The sequence below is a fragment of the Pithys albifrons genome, chromosome 7, assembly GCF_047495875.1.
Source record: "Pithys albifrons albifrons isolate INPA30051 chromosome 7, PitAlb_v1, whole genome shotgun sequence".
Classification (NCBI taxonomy): domain Eukaryota; kingdom Metazoa; phylum Chordata; class Aves; order Passeriformes; family Thamnophilidae; genus Pithys; species Pithys albifrons.
In genome coordinates, this window is record NC_092464.1 from 58,792,123 (window position 1) to 58,814,587 (window position 22,465).

The 22,465-nt window shown below is 51.0% G+C and overlaps 4 protein-coding genes across 4 annotated transcripts in view; 1 reads left to right on the forward strand and 3 right to left on the reverse strand.

The window, feature by feature from the left end:
• The window catches only part of LOC139673811 (zinc finger protein 850-like), a 685,564-nt gene that overhangs the window by 224,842 nt on the left and 438,257 nt on the right, over positions 1-22,465 (reverse strand). Inside the window, 1 exon segment of the mRNA XM_071559630.1 lies at positions 13,976-14,982. Within this exon segment, the coding sequence (XP_071415731.1) occupies positions 13,976-14,982 (1,007 nt within the window).
• LOC139674242 (olfactory receptor 14J1-like) overlaps positions 1-22,465 on the forward strand; it is a 232,700-nt gene that overhangs the window by 127,775 nt on the left and 82,460 nt on the right. The gene's annotated exons all lie outside the window — the stretch shown is intronic.
• The window catches only part of LOC139673824 (class I histocompatibility antigen, F10 alpha chain-like), a 209,648-nt gene that overhangs the window by 69,483 nt on the left and 117,700 nt on the right, over positions 1-22,465 (reverse strand). The gene's annotated exons all lie outside the window — the stretch shown is intronic.
• On the reverse strand, positions 5,080-6,288 carry LOC139673870 (olfactory receptor 6C3-like). The gene has a single exon (XM_071559800.1). It carries the CDS (start codon positions 6,071-6,073, stop codon positions 5,090-5,092), a length of 984 nt encoding a protein of 327 aa, XP_071415901.1. The 5' UTR covers positions 6,074-6,288; the 3' UTR covers positions 5,080-5,089.

Here is a 22,465-nt window from a genome sequence, read left to right on the forward strand (position 1 = left end):
CCAGCCCCTCTCCTGGCCCAGAGCCCGGCAGAGCCTGAGTAGGGCTGTCTGTGAGGCCCCACAGGTGACACAGTCTCACCAGGGGCTGGGAGAGGTGTGGAATAGGACAGCCATGGGGTGACCAAGCCCTGGGACTACCGGGGGCATCCCATCAGAGGGGCCATTCCCCACCATGGATGCTCCTGCCCTGGGCTGGGGCTGCACAGGGGACTGTGGGACCAGCTGTGGGGCAGTGGGGCACAAAGGGGCCATGGAATGTCTGCCAGGGGGTGACAGCAGGGCCAGGCACAGACAAGGAATTCCTGGGCGTGGTCTGTGCTGTGCATGTGGGACTGAGGGGAAGGCAAAGCTCCCCTGGAGTTGGTGGCTGCAGAGAAAGACAAGAGCCAAAAGAGCCTCAGTGGCTGTGCTGGAGACCAAGGCTGAAGGAGGGAAATGCAGGGCTGATGTGGGATGGGGAGGGGGATTTAATTCCAACAGACACTGCTGTGGGGCTGAGGGACTCCATGGCTTCTCTGCCTGAGTCTTTACTGGAAAAGTCTCTCAGGCCTCTGTGCTCAGGGAAAGCTTCAGGGAGGAGGAGAGCCCGTCTTGGCAGGAACCTCCTGCAATGGCAGAGGGACACATGGCAGTGTGTGCCCCTGCAGGGCACTGCCCTGGCCATGGCACAGGCTGGGAGCTGCCTGGCTGGGAGCAGCCCTGTAAGGCAGCTGTGGGTGGGCAGGAGCTGGGCAGGAGGCAGCCGTGTGCCCTGGCAGCAAGGGAGGCCAGGAGCACCCTGGGCTGTGGGACCAGTACAGCAAGGACGTGGCTTATCCTGGTTGCTGTGGCTGAGGAAAGCTGCACAAAGAGCTGTGGAGTTTAGAAATTGTATCCTGTTTAATTTTTTACTGTGAGCAATGAAGGGAAACATTCTATGTCTCTAAATGTGATCAGTTCCTGATCCCCTAAAGAGCACAAACCTGATGAGTTGTGGTTCCACTCCAGTCACACTTGGATCTCCCTCCATACCCAGAGTATGAAGCTCCCTTGTCCCACAGAGTTCTTGGAAAGGAGGGATGAAGGACACAGGACAGTCTGTGGGGATCAGTTGCAGGGCATGGCCAGGGATTTGGGGTGGTTGTTACCCCAGGGCAGGACCCAGCACTTTGCATTGTTGAACCTCATCCCGTTGACCTGGGCCCATTTATCCAACCTTTCCAGACCCCTCTGCAGAGCCTTCCTGCCCTCCAGCAGATCAACAATCCCACCTAACCTGTTGTCATCTGAACAAATGCTGCAGAACATGCCCAGTAAAGTTCCTGTAACCCCAAAATATTTGGATTAGTGGAGATTTAGCTGTGCACAACCAAGTAATTCATTCACTTTCTCTTTTCCTCCCGCTCTGGATCAAGGGAACTTCTGACTTCAGTGTGTGACTCACTTTGTGCAAAGAGCAAAATGGACAGAATAGGGGTAGGGAGCGCTTGGAGGGACCTTTAGATCTGTGCCTGACACATAACATGTTTTCCATTGGTCTAAAATTGCCTGCTGTGGAAAGTGGACGTCAGTGATGTGAACTTAAAATACAGCAGAGGAATTTCTTCTATTTTTGAGCTGTGCCTTCCTTTGGTTTTGTTTGCTGACAATACATGAACATCCCTGTGTGTCTCTTGCAGCTCTTTCTCCAAGTACAGCAGGTAGGAGTTGGTGCCCAGTAGCTGAAACCTGCAGGTCCAGCCTTTGGTGGAGGAAGCTCAGATTGCACAAGGCTGCTTTGAGTGCCAGGGATGTGATGAGGGAAATGGTGGGGTGGGGATTAGGGATAAAGTCTGATGGATTGTCAGACAAAAAGGGTCTTGATTTTCATATCTATTCACACGCTGAATTAGGAGATGCTCTGGGTCAATATCAATAGGGAATTGCTGAGAATAATGTATAAACAGGCAAAAATAAACAGGCCACAAAACGACATATTTTTGCTTGTGTTTTTTTTTTAAGCATAAGATATTCACTTTGAATGCATTTCTGAGATCTCTGTAATTGACCACAGAAGATTTGAAAATGTAAAAGCAAATTATTCCCAGGGGTTTGTTTTGTTGAAGATGCCATCACTGAGAAGAGACTATGGAGGGAACAAGCAGAGAAGAAGACAATCCCTGGTGCTTGGGTACAATATCAATTAGGGTTTGCTGCTATCAGTGTATAAACAGGAATAAAGTTAAACAGGACAAAAAGAAATCTTTCTTCATCTATTTTGTTAATGGAATACACTCACTTTGAATACACTTCTGAAATTTGTCTAATTAACCACAGAAGAATTGAAGACTTAATAATAAATTATTCCCAGAGGTTTGTCTTGACTGAACCAGCCTTTAGAAAAGGAAAATTCATCAGCAAACCTCCAGGTTCCTGAGGATGTCAGCAAGCTCTGCTCAGGCCTGGGCTGTACCTGTTCCCTGGCAGATATTAACTATCCCCTCTGCTTCTTGGCCTCACTCAGACCCAGGAACTCCTCAGCTTTACTGGCACCTCTCTGTTCTTGCTGTGTCTGTCTTCCAACATATTTTCTGAGTATCTGTCAGTTCCTGTTTTTCCCACAACTCACTCAGCTTCTTCCACAGCTTTGCTAATGCTCCCTAAGCATCCACAGTGCCCTTGCCACTCCATATCTCCACACAAATATCCTTCTGCTGCTTCAAATTACAAAAAACATCAACCTGTTTCAGTTCAGCATGAGCCCACCTCACCCTGCCAGTTCAGCTCTGTCCCCACCTTTAGCACCCCTGCAGCTGCACACACTCTGCTCTCTCTGCACTGTGCATTTAGGAAAGAGTAAAGCTGGGCACACGTGTAAGCTGGGGAGGTGTGGCTGGAAACAGCCCCACAGAGAGACCTGGGGGTGCTGGTGGGCAGCAGGGTCAGTGTGAGTCAGCAGTGTGCCCTGGCAGCCAGGAGGGCAAACAGCACCCTGGGGAGCATCAAACAGTAAAACCAGCTGGTCACTGAGGTGATTGTCCTGCTGTGTTCAGTGCTGGGGTGGCCTCACCTTGAGTACCGTGTGTAGTCCTGGGCCCCACAACTTAAGAAGGATGTTAAGGTCCTGGAATGCTGCCAGAGAAGGGCAACAAAGCTGCTGAAAGGGCTGGAAGGCATGTTCTGTGAGAAGCATCTTAGGACTCTGGGCTGCTCTAGTTTTGAGTAAAGGAGGCTGAGACTCTCTACAGCTTCCTGAGGAGGGAGCATGGAGAGAGAGGTGCTGATCTCTTCTGCCCGGTATCCAGTGACAGAACATGTGGGAATGATTCAAAGCTGCACCATGGAAGGTTTAGTTTGAACAACAGGAAGCATTTCTTTACTGAGAGTGTAGTGAAACTCTGAAACAGACTTCCTGAAGAGGTGGGGGATACCCCAAAGCTGTCAGTGTTTAAGAGACATTTGGAGAGCGCCCTTAATCACATGCTGTAATTTTGGTCCACACTGAAGGGGTCAGGCAGTTCGATCATTGTAGATCCCTTTTAACAGAATTATTCTCATGTAGTCTGAACTCCTCTATTGCACAGGTGTACCTGTGCATGGTGGATCCCTCCAGCAGCTGTGCTCAGTCACCCACCTGCTCAGCAGCTTACACCAGTCTCACCAGTGGCAGACATTTGGACACATGAGCCCCCGGGGCCACAGTCCCATTCCAGGTGCCGGTACAGACCCTGCCAGTGACACAGAGACACACAGAGACAGACACACACAGACACACAGACACAGACACACACAGACAGACACAGACAGACACACAGACAGACACACAGACACACACACAGACACACACACACAGACACACACACACAGACACACACAGACACACACAGACAGACACACAGACAGACACACAGACAGACACACGCAGACACACACACACACACAGACACACACAGACAGACTCACACACACAGACAGACTCACACACACAGACACACACACATAGACACACACGGGCAGACACACACACAGACACAGACACACACACAGACACACACACACAGGCGGACTCACACACACACACACACACACACACACACACAGACACACACACAGATGGACTCACACACACACACAGAGACACACACAGACGGACTCACACACACACACAGACTCACACACAAAGACGGACTCACACACACACACACAGACACATAGACACACACAGACACAGACACACAGACACAGACACAGACACAGACACACACACAGAGACACAGAGACACACAGACACACACACAGACACATACACACAGACACACACACACACACAGACACACACACACACACAGACACACACACACAGACTCATACACACACACAAAACCCTCAATTCCGGTCCCTCTGGTTGTTCAGTTTCACATATTGACATACGGGCTGTTTGATGTCCTGGCCCTCCTCCAGCTGCTGCTCTCACACCCCCAGGCTCACACTCTCATGCAGATTAGAGATTTGCTCACACAGGAGTTGCAGAATAGTTTAACTCCTACCCAAAGAAGTTAAAAATTAAGTTTAATGAGAAGACAGGACAGACTGCATGGATTGGGATCCTTCCCTCAACTTCCCACAAGTCCTGGGCTATCCAAAAATGCTCTTCCCCTGCATTCCAGAATGTGTCCTACACTCCTAGGCAACAATCCCCTTAATCCAAGTGGTGATCTGCTCTCACTGACTTAGAGCTTTCAAACTGAGACAACAGGGCTGACGACTCTCCCAGGGCAGCCTTGGAAGGAGCTGGGACAAGGTGTCCATTTCTCAGGAGCCTGTAATTTGGACTGTCACTTGGCACAGTTCCTCTGTGCTCTTCTCTGTTAGGGAGATGGATTCTTAGAGACCTTATGGCTCTCCATTGATGGGTCTGGGAGCAGCCAGGGCAGAGGATTAAGTGAGTTACTCCTCCTACCACTGTTAGTGCCCTGTCTGTGTGTGGAGAGGAGCTCCTTATCACTGAGCCTGACACAGTCTGACAAGAGATTAAATCTCCCAAGGCATCCATGCGTGGTGGTTACATACATGGCATTGCTAAACATAGGATAACATGTCCTTGGCATTTCTGTCCAGAAATTCATCCTGATTAGGGGAAAAGCTTTATTACTGTCCTGGCAAGGAATTTGTTCAGTGCCAGTGTCACAGCCCTGTTCCTCAGGCTGTATATGAATGGATTTAAGAATGGGTACAGGACTGTGTTCAGCAAAGCCACAATTTTGTTGGTCTTCAAGGAAGCATCTTCTGAAGGACACATGTAGAGAGCAATACAGCTCCCATATGCAATGGATAAGGTGATGAGATGGGAAGAACAGGTAGCAAAAGCTTTCTTCCTCTCAGAGGCTGCTGGAAGATGCAGAATACAGAAAAGGATGCACATGTAAAATGCCAGAGTGAAGCACAAGGAACCCATCAGGACACACGATGAGAAAACAGAGTCTATTTTCCAAAGCAGGCTGGTGTCAGAGCAGGACAGTTTGAACCAGGGGGTGTTGTCACAAAGAAAGTGGGGGATCCTGTTGGAGCCACAGAAAGACAGCTCAGGGAGGAAGAGCAGGCGGTAGCTCTGGAGGCTGAAGCCGATGGCCCAGGCAGCAACGAGCAGGCAGAGGCAGAGCTGAGGCTCCATGAGGGCAGCATAGTGCAGGGGTTGGCAGATGGCAACACAGCGGTCACAGGACAAGACCACAAGCAGGATGAACTCTGTGCAGCCCAGGGCAAAATAGAAATAGGATTGGGCAAAGCAGCTGCTCGGTGAGATGGTTTTCTGATCAGAACTCAGGATTGTAAACAATTTGATGCTTGTGGAGGATGTAAACCAGATTTCCAGGAAGGCGAAGTTGCTGATGAAAAAGTACATGGGGGTTTGCAGGTGATGATCCACACACACAAGGAAAATGATGGTTGCATTCCCCAGCACCGTTGTCAGGTACATGAGCAGAAGGACCAGAGAGAGAAACAGCTGCAGTCTTTGATCAAGCCCTGGGAAACCCTCTAGGATGAACTCAGTAACTGCTGTTTCATTTTCTGGGCCCAGGCTGAATTTCAATCCATCCTGCTGAGACAGGAACATGGCAAAACTAAGGGTGATAATTTCACAGTCTGGACAAAAGTTCTGTCCTTGCCTCTCTGCTCCTTTCTGTCCTGCAGTCTTCTGACATAGCACAGAGATTGTCCTTCAAGCAATTCTCACACCCTCAGTGTTCTGTTTCACATTTCACTTAAGAGTCCTCAGAGATTTTGTTGTCTTCTTTCTACCTTTTCCAAACACTCACAAAGAATTGTTCCACCAAAAGAGAGGATTTTAAGGGGACTGTTGGCTATTTCACCCCATTCCTGTGAAATTCCAAGCTCACTCAGACCTGTTGCAAACATCTGTCACACCTGCCTGCCAAAAGCCTCTCTTCTACTGCACAGATGCTAAACCACAAAATCACATCCACTCTGTATGTTTCTACTTTTCAGTACTTGCCTTTTGCACTGGGAATCCCTGAGAATCCATTCATTTCAAAATAAGCCATATCAAGTATTTTGCAATGCCCTGCTTTCTTCCACAGCTTCTTGCTGGCTGGTTCTTCAAGAAAGGAGAGTGGAGGGCAGAATAGGAACCAGGTATATCTTGTATTTTTAGTACTCTTCACAATCACTGGAATCTATTATGGATGACAGAGTGTTCCACACAGTCCCACCTCACACCTGTCTGCACCAGAATGCTCTTGTTTCCATTCAGCTGCTCATTGCTATTGCTATCAGATGTTCTAACCTAAATGCAGGGCAAGAGAAGTGTGCCAAGAAGAGATTTGTAACCTTCCCTTTGCATGCCAGTTTTAGATTCAGAGAACTCAGCCTCCAGAGTCTTCTCTTGTCTGCACTGACTATGGAGGGAGCCTGAAGAAAACAAGTTCCCATGAGTGCCTGCAGTGGAGTAAACTCACTATTCAAGCCCCAAATCTCTGATTAATTAGTTGTTATGCTTTTAAATCAAAATGCACAGTTCACAGAAGGAAGCATGAGAAAAATATATGCAGTAAAGTCTGGTGTTTTTCCTTTCTTCTCTTGATTTTGCTTTCACACAGAGAGGAGCAGAGCAGATGACTCCAAAAACAGGGTGATTCAAAATGCCAGGGGGAGGAGAGGAGATGGTGGGTTTGAAGCAGTGAAACAAAGCTGTGTTGATGTGCCAGCAGAGCACTGAAGCCATTTGTCCCCTGGGTGGTGCAGGGACTCTCCCAGCTCACTGTGCACACAGACGAGAGGAGAGACTGATCTGGGACAGGCTGTCAACTGGAAACCAAGTGATGGAGTTCAGTCAAGATCCTTCACAATTAACCAACTCCAAAATGAGCAAAAATGAGTCACCTTCCAAAGTAACTGTTGGACTGAATTGTGGGGGACCTCTCCAGATGGGAACTCCAGGCAGTCCCAGGGATGAGCAGATCCTGCTGTGTCCAGGCCTGCTCTTGTGCATAAATGTAGTGATTCCATCCTGGGTGGAGAGTCTGAGAGACTGAGATGTTTCAGAGATCCCTGTAACAGCTTCTGCTGCACAACTGAGTAAAGCTGAATAATTTGGAAGGTGCTGACACCTGTCAGAGAGAAAAAGTGAGGAAGAAGTAGAGATACAAAATGTGCTAATACTAATTGAGAAGATCCTCTGAGCATTGTTTCACCACCCAAACTGTTGATAGGAACAGTATTTGGGAAAGCACTGCATAAAGAACAGAGAAGTACCTGGAAAGGGAGACTTGTCCAAAGAGTACATAAAAGTCTTCTTGTCAGAGGGTTCCACTGCTTCCTAAAATTTACATTCAGGGCTAGAGTCAGTTGTTTTCAGAGAGCTCAGCCCCTTCCCAGGGAGGTGTCCCCCAAATCCCCCCGTTCCCTGAGCATCTGGCACATCCCAGGCAGCCCCTGCCCAAAGTAGCCAGGAGTGGGGCCAGCAGCAGGTTGGGGCAGGGGGGGGGCTCAGGCAGGGGAGGGTGGAGGCTGTGGGGGCTTTGACAGGGGCACTCAGGATGGAGGGGATCACAGAATGCCAGAATGTGCTGAGTGGGAAGGGACCCACAAGGATCATGGAGTCCAACCCTCAGCCCTGCACAGGACAATCCCCAAGAGTCACACCCTGTGCCCCAGAGCATCATCCAAACACCCCTGGGGCTCTGTCAGCCTTGGGGCTGTGCCCACTGCCCTGGGGAGCCTGGTCAGTGCCCACCACCCTCTGGGGGAAGAACCTCTTTCTAAAATCCAACCTAACCCTGCCCTGACACAACTCCAGGCCATTCCCTGGGTGCTGTCCCTGGTACCCACAGAGCAGAGATCAGTGCCTGCCCCTCCTCTGCCCCTGCCAAGGAAGTTGTACCTGCACTGAGGTCTCCCCTCAGTCTCCTCTTGTGCAGCTCATCACACCAAGCGCCCTCAGCTGCTCCTCACATGCTTCCCCTGCAGGCCCTTCCCCATCTTGGTTGCCTCCTTTGGACACTCTCTAATGGCCCATTATCTTGCCTCTGTTGTGGTGCCCCAAAGTGCCCCAATACTGCAGGTGAGGGAACTGCCAGGGCTGTGTGATGTGGGGCCTGAGGGTGCCCAGGGGACACTGTGACACTGCAGGGCCCAGGGCACACTGTGACACTGCAGGCCCAGGGCACAAATCCTCTCCAGTCTGATTGGAGCAGTGTGGGGCTGTCACCTGGGATATCAAGTACAACCTCAGAGAGGAAAAGATTGGGAGATGCCCAAAGGAGTCTGCAGTGGATCCCAAAATAGAGAGCCACTTCCAAAAGGGCAAAACCAACTTGGACGCTTCCCTGGAGGAGTCTGGGGCTGTTATCTGGGATTTCAGAGTCCAAAGTCAGGGACTGAGGCTCCAAGAGATGTCTGGGAGGAGTCTCAGGTGGATCCTGGAAGATGGAAGTCCCAGGAAAAAAAAGCAAACTCATCACTGGGACCTGCCCTGGAGGAGTCTGGGGGTGTTCCCTGGGATCTCATTTGCCCTGAGGGGGGGGCAGGGGAGGGGCTGGGCCTGGGGAGGGGAATGAACTGAAGAATAATCAGGAAATTGTTGTTTTTTATTCTTCCTGTGTGGAAACCAAAGGCTTAATATGATGGAGGGAGGTAAAAATAGCATGAAATGACAACTTTGAGGACTCTGTCTGTGGTGTAGTAATTGTTCATAGTTAATAGAGTTATTAATTAGAACTAATAGAATTAATAGTATTATTACTTTGTTCATCTATTAATATGTTTCTATAGAATTATACCCAATACAACCATTGTACCTGTTACTGGTCATTGCCTGGGGACCTATAAAAGATCAGGTGACCTTGATGGGACATAAACAAGGGACATAAACAAGGGGTGTCAGGGGAATATCTGAGTGGAAATGGCCTCAAGTGGTTCCAGTGCAGGTTTAGGTGGATATCAGGAAAATGTTTCCATGGAAAGGGTTTTCCAGCCCTGGCTCAGGGCAGTGGTGGAGTCCCCATCCCTGGAGGTGCCCAAGGACACGTGTGGAGGTGGCACTTTGGGACGTGGTTCATTGGTGGCCATAGCAGGGGTGGGTTAATGGTTGGACTTAATGACCCCAGAGGGTTTTTCCAGCCCTGACCACTGAAGGGTCCTGAACACGAGACGGTCGTGACCATGAGATGATCATGAGATGATTGTGAGCATGATGTGATCAGACCCATGAGAGGACACTGACCATTTGGCCATGAGGTTTACACTGACCATTTGACCATGAGCTGTGTCTTGGGTTGAGCTGGTAAAATGCCAACTGCCCAGTACAGATCCAGTCTCCCTCCCCTTCTTGCTGAGAAAAGGGAGGAAAAAAAACCCTCAAAGATTTAAACTTAATTATATGTATTTATACAGAAAAAAAAGAGAAAACTATTAATATAAGACACATCTAGACAAGTTAGATATAACAACAATTTTCTACCTCCCATCAAAACAGACCTCATCACTCCATAAAGCACCTCAAAAGACACCCAGCAAGGCAAAAGAGAGAGAATGACAATAAAATGTTTTACTTCCTGAACTCAAACAAAATGGGAAGTAGCAGTGGGCAGCAGCCAAGGCCCACTCCACCAAGGCAGCAGCTGCGTGTCTTGCCTCTACTTCGGCCAAGATGGGAACTGAGAGAACACCTCCTACTCTACTGCACTTCTATCTCAGTTTGCATCATTGGGGATGAAATATTTCTTTGGTTGCTCAAGTCAGGTGACACCTGCCCCTCCTGATCTACATAACATTATCAGGGCCTGCTAAAGGTAAGGCCCACATCTAGGCCTAACTAAAACTACTACAATCATACCAAAGGACATCAAACCCATATTCTACATCTGTCTATTTCATGTGCTTAAACAGTCTTTGTTTTTTCAGAGCCATCTTCCACCCCTCCATATTGTAGGCATTAGTCCATTAGGAGGGGTATTTGGGGCAATAAAAGAACAGTTCATCATTGGACACCAACATTGGTTCAGCTCAGGTCTTCTTCACCTGATGGTTCATGTCCTGCAACACACAACTCAAAATGCAAGTTACTTTGTTCTCCCAAGGTTAAATGTCCTTGAGGCACACACTGGGTCTCCATCCCCTTCTCAGGGGTCACCATCCCCTCACTGGGGTCACCATCCCCTCACTGGGGTCACTACATCCTCTTCAGGGGTTTTCACAACAGCAAGCACATGTTTCACAGCTGTGGATAAACTTAGAAATTGTGTCCATGGTTAAATCCACCCATTGGCCTTGCCCACCTACAGGTGGCCGAAGGCATCTGGGCCCACCAAGCCAGGAACAACTCTCCCTTATTCTAGTCCAGGTGTGATGTTCATTAGCTCTCAACACTTCCAATTGGTCTTCTTCCATCAATCTAGCCATCCCCACAGGGCATGGGCTATCATCACCAAGTCAGTGTAGAAGTAAAGCCTTGGCCACTGCTCTGGTTCAGCAATGTCCCACAGTCTCAGTTGTCCCTCTCCTCCTCCTGGCTGGAGGCAGGGCAGCCTTATTGCTGCTCTTGGCTCTTTTCTGAGGTCTCTGCTTCAACTACATGGACAGCCTTTTAACCACCTTTCTTCCATTTTATATACAGAACTAGATCCACTGTCCCACCACCTCATGTCTTCCCCCATGTCACACAGGAAGGACCACAGTTCACCACATGACCCACACTTGGGTTTTGCTCTCTGTCTGGGTGGAGCAGGACAGAAAGCACAGTCTCTTCATCTGTACTCATATTCTCGGGGTGCTGACACAGGAAAGGTGTCTGAACTTAGAAGGGCAGTCAAAAGAGAGGTTAACACAAGCATCCAACAGGGAGAAACCATTGTTTATGTTCTGACGTTCTACATGTACTAAAACAATGACAATAACTAGGTATGTTTATATAAACAAGTTCTGGTACAGCAGCCACAGCTCCCGGGAAGCCTCCAAGCTCCTGGGAGGCCAGCCAAGGTCCACTGGCCAAAACTGGGTAGACACACCAATCTTTGTTTTGGTTTGAAAGCTTGGCAAGATGCCAACTATGAACCAAAGTGACAAAGATCCCTCTTCCCCACCCTGCCAAAAAAATGGAAAGAACCCCTCCGAAACTTACACTTAACTTGTTTCTAGAAAGAGAGAAAATTAAAAGTAAACTACAATACAATACTCGCTCACACAAGTTAGATATAACAAACAATTTTTTCACCTCCCCACCCAACAGAAAACTGAACTTCTCAGGACACAAATCTCACTATTCTGGTTGCAAAATCACCCAAGAGAATTCCACCCCCCTAGGGACAGATCCAAGCAAAGAGAAAACTAAGAATAAACATTTCATTTTCCTGTAGGTAACATAGAGGTGAGGTGGTTCTGGGCCCAACTCAGTGGATGACAGCAGCAGCATCCTCCCACTACCATGGCCAAGACCAAAGAGAGAAGCACCTCCTCCTACACTGTATTTATATTTGAGATGACAGCAGAATATGGTATAGAATACCACTGGCCAGAAGAAGTCAGCTGTCAGCTGGCCTGACCCAGCTCCAGTCAGCTGATAATCCCAGGCCTGCTCTAAAAACTAAAGCCTAAATTTAGGCCTCCACCTACTTAAACACAGGACATGCAAGAACCTTAGTGACCCCTCCAAGTCAATACAGCAGAGCATTAAAAAGCTGAAAGAGTTTACTGTTCAACTTGAGAAAAGTGATGATCGAGGGATGAGCAGTTTAACTGGCCTGATATGTTTGACACAGGACCATGGTTAAAGAAAGCATTTGTTGTTACATCAATGAGTTTGTTTGTGGTTTTTGCTATTATGCTTTTTGTTCTGTCTTTGTTATCTTGCATGCAGCATATGATTAATCACAGTTTTGCACAAGTCTCTGTGTTACAGCCCAAAAATAAAAAAGGGGGAGAGGTGGGACTGCAAGTTTGGTGTGAAACCATAGAGATGCTTGGAGATGTCAGCAGGAAGCCATGGGCTTTGAGCAGAAACAAAGAAGAGCTGTTTGCACTCCAGATCTTAAGTCTGACCCTTTCTGTCTCAGAGTTTTGTCCTGCTTGCTGTATTTGTGGTGCTGGGCATGGCTTAAAAGACTGTTAACTTTCCTGGGTAGTGGAAAAGTACCAGCTGGCATGTCTCTCCCCCTAGTTTGCATGCTCCTCTCTCAAACCCTACAAATTGCAGAGTTCGTAACTAGTGAGGGTCTCAGTTTGTACAAGCAACCTGAGCCTGTGCCTCAGTTGCCAAAAAACAGCTTACAAGTCAGCAAAAACTACAAGCCACCAAAGCCTGCCCCCATCCAGACACCCAAACCAACCCCATGGTGGCAAAAGCCTCAATAAAACCAGCTGTAAAATTCTGACTTTTGGAGTTTATCGCCCCCTTCCCTTCAATGTGCCACATTTAATTAATCAGGTGGTTATTTCAACCCCTCAAAGACAAGACTATGATCTGGATGCTCAGCCTTGGCCCAGCTCCGGCATCGCTCCAGCCAGTGCTGACTCAACCAGCCCTGAGTTCTCCAGCCCAGAGTTCTTTTCAAGAACTCTCCCTTACAGTGGAGCTCAGGAGACTGGGATCAGCTTCCTGGTGCTGCTTAAACAGGAGCTCATGGAGACTGGGAGGAGACTTTTGGTACTGAGTAAGTTATTGGCACACCCAGAAAAGACACGAGAAATCACTAACCAGGACAGGAATTCCTTCTCAGTGGCCACAGTTGAATATTCAGGTGTTCCCCAGCAGCTTTGTGGTTCTGTTCTCAGTGTGTTTCCTTGCCAAAAGAAAGGGGTACGGAAACCAGCAGCAGAAACAGTTGTCTGCCTTAAACTTGATGTTTAAAAGTTTCTGACCAAGGGAGATGTGACTGGAATGTTCATGGTTCGTGGCTCCAACATGCTCCAGTTGCAAAAGCAGTGGGTGCTTTGCTGCCCTTGGGCAAAGGAACCACCCAGAGGCACAGGGGGGAACATCCAACCCCGGAGGTGACAGGCTGGGCTTGGAGCCACAGAAGGGAAGGGTTATTTTTATGCTTTTATATCACTACAGAAAGGATCCAAAACTGCTCCAAAGCTACTTTACATGGAAACAAAGTGTTCTAAACCCTACATATACACATATATCGATAACGTAAATCTAATCTGCCTCAAGGGGTGGATTAAAAAGTACCTGGGTCACCCTCAGCTTTAGGGGGGTCAGGACAGGTTCCAGACAAGGAGGAAGCTTCTGGCAGCTGCTCACAGAACCCACTCCTGAAGCCCACCCTGCTACCAAAATCTGGCCACACAAACCCAATGCACTGCCCAGCATGGATCACCTGGCAGGTGGGTCTCCAGGTCTCTGCTAAACAGGCTTCATCAGGAAGGCTGGTCGTCAAGTCTTTACCCAACATGGGTCATCAGGTCTGTGCCCAACGTGGGTCACTATGGATCATCCAACATGGGTCCACTGATGGAGTTGCAGCAGTGGACGAAGCTCTTCCTGTAGTCAGGGCACTCGGAGGGCTTCCCTTACTGGTGGGTCCGTTGGTGTTGGGTCAAGGTAGAGCTCTGGGTGAAGCTCTTCCCACACTCGTCACACCTGTAAGGCCTCTCCCCAGTGTGGATGCGCCGGTGGGTGATGAGGCTGGAGCGCTGCTTGAAGCTTTTCCCACACTCCCCACACTTGTACGGCCTCTCCCCAGTGTGGATACGCTGGTGAAGGATGAGTTTGGAATTTTGGTTGAATCTCTTCCCACAGTCGGTGCAGAGGAAGGGCCTCTCCTCTGTGTGCCTCCGCTGATGCACAAGAGCTTCTGAGCTGGTCTGGAACCTCTTCCCACACTCAGAACACCTGTAGGGCCTCTCCCCAGTGTGGATGCGCTGGTGGGTGACGAGGGCGGAACTCTGCTTGAAGCCCTTCCCGCAGTCGGTGCAGCGGAAGGGCCTCTCCTCTGTGTGAGTCCTCTCATGCAGGAGGAGATGTGAGCTGGTCTGAAACCTCTTCCCACATTGCCCACACTTGTATGGCCTCTCCCCAGTGTGAATGCGCTCATGAGTGATAAGGCCAGAGATATTCCTGAAGCTCTTCCCACATTCCCCACATGCGTAGGGCCGTTCCCCAGTGTGGATGCGACTGTGGTTGATGAGGGTGGACTTGTGACTGAAGCTCTTCCCACATTCCGTGCACGTGTAGGGCCGTTCCCCAGTGTGGGTGCGCCGGTGAGTGACGAGATTGGAGCTGTGCTTGAAGCTCTTCCCACATTCCCTACATGTGTAGGGCCTCTCCCCAGTGTGCAGGCGCAGGTGGCTGAGGAGGGCAGAGCTGTCCCTAAACCTCTTTCCACATTCCTTACATGGGTAGGGCCGTTCCCCACTGTGCATGCGCTGGTGGCGGAGCAGGTTGGAGCTGTTCCTGAAGCTCTTCCTACATTCCCTACACGTGTAAGGCTTTTCCCCAGTGTGGATGCGCTGATGGCAGATCAGCTCGGAGCTCTGGCTGAAGCTCTTCCCACATTCCAAGCACTTGTATCGCTTCTCCCTTCTGTGAAGCCGCTGCTGCATCACCAAGTCAGAGCTCTGGCTGGAGCTCAGGCCGCCTTCCCGAGACAGGCTGGGTTGTTTATCCTCAGAAAGCCCTGGGCTAGGCTTGGAATGTCTCCTCCTGGCAGATCTCCGTGGCTTTTCCTCCTCAGTGACTTCCTGCACCCTGGAGCTGTTCAAAACGGCCTCTGCCAGCAGGTTCTGCCGGGGGGATTTGTCCTCCATGCTCTCCGTGCTCAGCTCGGGGCCTGGGGCAGGAAGGAACAAGGACAGGCAGGGCATTTGCCTCCGGCCCACAGGGAAGGCCAAGGACATCCCCCCAAACCCGGCCCCGGCAAGACGGCGTCGGCAGCGGGGTTGTCCTGCAGCCGGGACCATGCTGGGCTGGAAGATGCAGCACAAGAGAGGGGCAAAGGGGCACTGACTTTCTCCTCACCTGCCTGGGGATTCCGGGGCATCTTCCTCTTCCTCCCAGCCTCCTTCTCTATCTGGCCAAGGCTGAGGAATGAGAAATCCTGGTTTGGGGGGAAAACAAGGTGTGAGTGCCTTGGCTTGGGGGATCCTCTTGCCCAAGTCCATGTCTAGAAGTCACTGGGCATCTTGTGATCCTAAAAACCTCCAAAATGCCAAAATTTAGCCCAAAACAACCCTTGATTATATTGGCAATAACTGGACATGACTGGGATCATCTGGGCAATCTCTGGACCCACACTGATGGTGATTGGGAGCAAGTGGGACTATGCTAGCAGGGAACTGGGATCACACTGGGAGAAACTGGGAGCAAGTGGGAGTGGCTGGGTCTATACGAGTGGCTACTTGGCATGACTGAGACCATGCGAGACAGACTGGGGTCAAACTGGGAATGTACTAAGGGCAACTGAGGGGGATCAAACTGGCACGACCAGGGAGCAACTGGAGCCATGCTGGGACAACTGGCATCATTCTGTGATCACACTGGGAGCAGCCAGGCCCACGCTGGGCGGGACTGACATCATACTGGGCTCATACTGGGAGTGACAAGGAGCATGCTGGGGGATACTGGGACCCTCTTGGGTGCAACTGGGAGAAACTGGGAGCAAATGGCATCATGTTGGAGGCAACTGGGATCACACTGCAGGTGACTGGGAGCATGTTGGTGGCAACTGGGATATACTGGGAATGAGTGGAACCATAGTGGGGGTAAAAGGGAGTAACTGGAAGCATGTAGGGGGAACTGGATTAATATTCGGAGTAACTGGACGCACACTGGAGTCATACTGGGATCATACTGAGAGTATCTGAGAGTGTCGGATTATACTGGCAATGACTGGAAAAAACCTAAAAGTACACTTGGAGCTCATGGCGTGATACTGGGCTGATACTGGAAGCAAGTGGAGCCATGTTGAAGGCAACTGGGATAACACTAGGAGGAGCTGGGTCCAAGCTGGAAGACATGAGGGGCAGCAGGAGGCCTTGTGGGACCACCTTCTACTGCCTAGGGTGGCTCTGGGGGGCCCTCAGCTCTTCGGGGCTCTTCCTGCAGCCACAGAACTTGCAGGGACCCCACTCTGGGTGGGTCTTCCACGTGTTCCAGGAGCTTTGGGCTCCTCCTGGCACAGACTGGGGCCAATTGGGATCATCCTGGCATCATATAGAAGCATGCCACGGGCAATTAGGACCCTCCTGGGGTTAACCAGAGGAATCTGGGAGCAAATGACATCATGCTAGAAGTGACTGGCAGCATGATGGTGGTAACTGGGATACACTGGGGATGAATGGAATCATAGAATCATAGAATGGATTGGATTGGAAAAGACCTCCAAGATCATCGAGTCCAACCCTTGGTCCAACTCCAGTCCATTTACCAGATCATGGCGCTCAGTGCCACGTCCAATCTGCATTTAAAAATCTCTAGGGATGGTGAATCCACCACCTCTCTGGGCAGCCCATTCCAATGCCTGATTACTCTCTCCGTAAAGAATTTTTTTCTGATATCCAACTTAAATTTCCCCTGGCAAAGCTTAAGCCCGTGCCCCCTTGTCCTATTGCTGAGTGCCTGGGAGAAGAGACCAGCCCCCACCTGGCCAGAACTTCCCTTCAGGTAGTTATAGACAGTGATGAGGTCACCTCTGAGCCTCCTCTTCTTCAGGCTAAACAACCCCAGCTCCCTCAGCCTCTCCCCATAGAGCTTGTGCTCCAGTCCCTTCACAGGCCTTGTTGCTCTTCTCTGGACTCGCTCCAGCCCCTCAATATCCTTCCTGAATCATAGAGGAGGTAAAAGGAAGCAACTGAAAGCATGTGGGGGGCAACTGAGTTAATACTGGGAGCACACTGGGAGTGACTGGCACCATACTGGGGCCAATTTAGACAATGTTGTGGGCAAGCGACATCCAGTAGGAGCCACTGGGCTCATACTGGAGGTGACTGGGCTTTGAGAAGCACATGATGGGCAGCAGGGTGAGGGCGACCCCCCTCCCACTGCTCTGCATTCCCAAAATCCTTGTTGTCAGTTCCTGCTCTGGCCCTGAACACCAGATCTGCTCTGGGATCCCTTTCCCTGGGGACACCTCCCTGCCCTCTCCCCACCTTCCTGCCTCTGGAAATCAGCACTTTGGAGCCCCATCTCACTGCTTTCTCCTTCTCTTCCCTATTATTATCATGATCCCCCTGCACCTCCTTTTCCAGGGCTCTGGGACACCCCTCTGTGGCCATTCCCTGTTTTCCAGCCCCCACACCCCCCTTTCTTTGACTCCAGGATCCTCCTGCACCCCCTTTCCTGCCCATCTTGCCTCTCCCAGCCCCTGCATCCCCCTTTTCTTTGGCTCCAGGGACCCCCAGGCCGCCATTCCCAGCCATCCCAGCTCACCTCACACCCACATTCCCCTTCTTTGGCTCAAGGACGCCCCTGCCCCCACTTTCCCACTCATCTGTTATACACCAATAACTGAGAAATGGAATAAATATTATTCCCCCATTATTCCCCTGTCATAAACATCCTATCAAAGAATTTTCTGTCAGCAGTTTGACAGAAAGCCACAATCCTCTTACAAACAAACACCTGCCAAAGCCTTTCACCAAGCTTCCTGCAAGTCATGGCAGCAAATTCAGCCAAACCTCTTGCCTGCTCAGAACTCACAGAAGCATCCTCTTGTTGTAATAACTGAGCTAAAACTATATCCTGCTTCTGTGAAATTTGCAAGCTACGTGTAAAAAACAATGTCTGAATTGTCTTGGACTCCATAAAAGCTCCAGAAGAATCAGAAGAACACCTTGGAATTTCAGTGCATAGGGAGCGTGGAGAATGGAGAGAGAGAACCACAGCCAACCACCTCTCCCACCTCCCCCTGCCTCACCCATCTCACCTTCTTACCATCCTCCTTCCCCACCCAAGCTGCTTGCCTGCCTGCCCCTGCAGACTGAGGAGAAAGCTGAGCTCTGCCTTGCTCCCTGCGTCAGTTCTGCTCCTGCTGACCCAGCCCTTACCCTGTTCAGCCTGGGGTGGCTGCGCCGCTGCTGCCCGTGAGCGACAGCTCCACGGAGCCTGAGAGCTCTGCAGAGAGTGAGGAGCAGCCCTGCTGCACAAGGGAGAGCAGCACAGACTGAGCATCACATCTGCACTGCAAGAGCTGCATTCCACACCTCTGCCTACATGAACAGACACAACATCGCTTATCCCACACACACACTAAGATGGCAGAAAAATACTTTGTTTTGGTGGTAAACTCTTTTTTTTTTGCTTCTCAAAAGTATTCTTATTGTTTTCCTAGCTGTTCTTATTTCCCTCTCCTGAATTTCTTAGCAATTCCTTAATAATAAAAAATCAGTCTTTTGAATTAACAGAGAACTTAGTTTAATTTTGTTGGGGAAAATATTTTGAACCTAACTTCTTTCAGTGATATTTAAGCAGTTTGTAACACCATCCTGCCTCTCCCAGACTCCACACTCCCTTTTCTTTTTCCCTGGCACCCCCTGGACTCCCCCTTTCTGGGCACAGAGACCCCCTGCACTCCCAAACCACCTCTCCCCACCTCTAATCCTTCCTTTCCTTCAGCTTGGCACCTTCTTGATCCCAATTTCCTGAACTAGGACGCTCATGCACCCTCTTATCCTGCACACCCTTTCCTGGCCATCCCACCACTTCTCGCCCCCACACCCCCCTTTCCTTGACTCTGGGACTCCCAGGATCCCCACTCCTGCATTTCCCAGACACCAGGCACCTCTTTTCTGAACAATGGGGGACATCTTGAACACCCTTTCCTGGCCATTCTGGGTCTCTGTAACCCATGATCCCCTTTCCCCAACATCGGGGAACCCTGGACCACCCTTTTCTAAGCACAGGGTCTGCCTGGACCCCTCAACCAACTTATTCAAGCCCCTACACCCCCCTTTCCTTGGCACTGGGACGCCCTGGAATATTTTTTTTCCAGTACTGTGTTCCCCCTGCACCCCCGAAATTCAACCCCAAAACCACAAACATTGAGACCCCCAAAAAACCCTGCCAGGAGGTCCCCCTCACTGGTCTCCCCACTTTGGGGTTTAGAATGTCCCCCCTCTCCGGGCTGCCAACGAAGGACCTGACCCAGGCACAACAACCCCCCAAGGGGGGTCCCCGCATCCCCCCGCCCACCAAGGGGCTCTGCCGGGAACCGACACTGGCACCCCCAATATCCCAAATAGCCCCCAGGGGGCATTGGCGGCTCAGCTTTGGGGTCCCTCAAGCCCCACCCATCCCCCCGAACACAACCCAACCCCCCGAGCCCCCCCAGGCTCTTCGGGCCTCGGCTCGGGGGTCCCGCAGCACTTTGTCGGGGCCCTTTGCCGTCCCCGTGTGCAGCTCCGGCCCCGCCCCGCAGCAGCCCCAGCGCGGGTTCCAAGGAGCGGCACATCCTGGTGCCCTTGGGGGCTTTGGCCGGGCCCATCCCGGCTCTCGTGTTCCATGGCACAGCCCGCACGGCCCTTGGGGGGGCACTGTGCAGTTTGGGGTCCCAGCCCCTCTTTCCCCCTCTGCCCGTTTCCCCCCCCCCGTTTTCCCGCTCACCCGAGAGTTCCTGGCGCGCACTCGGAGCGGTGGAAAGGAAGAGGAAAAGGAGGAGCATGGGTGTCCCCTCCCCTTGTCCCGTGGGTGTTTCTGGGTTGGCAGCACCCACTCCATTGGAAGGCGGTCCCGGCGGGGCGGCCGGAGCAGGTTTGGGAGCGGGTGTGGGCGGCGGTGTGAGAGAGAACAGGTCTACCCGCCCGCCGCCGCTACCAGGTCTGCCCGTGGACGCCCAGGCTCCGGAAAGCAGCGGCTGAAGCGCAAAGTCCGGCGGAGACAGCAGGTCTACCGGCTGAGCTTAGAGAACAGATCTGCCCGCCGCAGTGAAACAGGTCTACCCTCTGGACTGAGGTAGTGATCAGGTCAACCCACCAGACCAAAAAGGCTTCCCGCCGGACTGGAAAAGTGAACAAGTCATCCCGCCGGGCTAGGAGAGACCAGGTCTACCTGCCCCACTGAGCGAACAGTACTAGCCGTGCTTAGAACAGGTCTACCCGCCGGGCTGAGGAGTACCCGCTGGACGGGACGAGAGAACAGGTCTACCTAGAGACTTGAAAATACCCGCCGACTGAGAGCAAAACTGAAAGAGAACAGGTCTACCCGCCGGGCTGAGAGAACAGACATCCCCGCTGGAATGTTCAAGCAAACAATGCCCTGTTTGCACATGTATCGGTCTGACTTCAACACCTAATTAACATCCTGATGGTGAGGCAACCACTGGACTCAAATGACTGTCAGTCAATCCCTTTATACTATAAAAGTCCAGGCTCCTTTCACAGAGGCAGGTTCTTCCCAGGTAACCCCTCCTGGGGGGTGTGTGTAGAGATTCCTCCCTTGGGTGGGGACCCCAGCTGAGGTCACTCCTGGAGGCTCAGAGCAGAGATCTCCCCTGCAGCCTTGGGCTGTCTGAGCTACATCAATTGCTAATTAATAACTATTTCCTTTTTGGTAACTTTAGTAGAATTGCTTCAATAATTGCTTGAGGACTGTGCACTGTCCTCTCTTATACCATAGTTAATGAAGTTTTAGCATTTCTATTGCCTAGTAAATAATTTTGATTAATGTCTTTGATCTCATATTTGTAATAATAAGTAATTCCTTTGTTATAAACTTTGTCTAAGCTTTCCACTCCCCACTGCCCCAGCATGCCCGCCCACCCCCCACCCCGCAGCAGCCCCAGCACCCCACAGCAGGCTGGGAGCACAGGGAGCCAAGAATCCCATTTTCTAAGTCCCCTCTGCCCAAAGACCCTCATGGGACTGTACACCATAAAAGCCCACCCCTCCTTTTCCACCTTTCTGCTTATTCCCCCCTTTCCCATCATCTCCTCAATCCCCAAGCCCCCCCAAGATCAGTTTGGGGGTCACAGCTCACACTTTCCCTCTTCTGCAATCCCTTACACACCATCCCTCCAATGCCCATCCACCTTCTGATCAGTTTTGGGGGTCCCACCCTCTCCTTTTCCCTGCTCTTCTCACCTCTCCAACTTCTTGCCCACCATGAGTGGCAATGCTGTGAGGAGTCAGCTGGGCCTCAGCATCTCCAGGGGGCCATGGCTGGGAAGGGGCTGCCAGGTCACATCTGTCACCTCCCTGACAGGCAGCAGCAGCCTTGGGCACCCAGAGGCAGCTGAGCCACCTGTGCACACACACTGAGAGCTGCCCCAGCTGGGAGTCCCTCTCAGGGGCCCTGAGGAGCTCTGGGCTCTGGCAACACAAACCTGCTGGAGTTTTAGAAGACAAAGAGGCCAGTCCTGCTGGGGACACAATGACCCAGAGAGGAGGGCAGGGACCTGAAAAGCTCTAGAGTGACCCTGAGGAGGAGGGCTGGGCTGTGTGAGGGATGCCCTAAGGCACAGGACATCAGGATCAAAGTTAATAAGGACAACAGAACATGGGAGGGAGTGTGGCAACCCAGACAAGGGAGGTGTCACCCCCTTGGACTGAGCCCTGGGGTAACACATCTGGACTGATGTGTCTGGGTTTGAGGTTCCCGATTGTGGAGGAATGAGGAAGAACTGGAGACGGTCCAAGGAAGATCTGGTTGGGCATTCGACAGTCACCCTGGGGCACTGGTCACAGCACCAAGCCTGACAGAGCTCAAGCAGTGCTTGGATGATCCTCACATGGTGTGACTCTTGGGGATGTTCCTGTGCAGGGTTAAGGGTTGGACTCAATTATCCTTACAGACCCCTTCCAACTAAGCATATTCTGTGATTCTGCCAGGATGACAGAGCTTTTCTTGGTACTGGAAAGAGGAAGAAAGTCACAAAGTGCAGCTTAGGAGTTTCTGAGTAGAAGGGAGGAAAAAGAAATGTCACACAGAGAGGAGCCTTGTGGTGCAAGGTTTCACCATGAGGGAGTCAGTATCATCCCATGGCTTTGTGTTCCAGGGAACAGCCAGAGATTGTGCAGAGACATCAGTGAGGGCACAGAAATGCTGCTGGGAGGG

Bases quoted from the DNA above. Each gene is read 5' to 3' on its own strand.
- LOC139673870 (XM_071559800.1), bottom strand. From the start codon at position 6,073: ATGTTCCTGTCTCAGCAGGATGGATTGAAATTCAGCCTGGGCCCAGAA.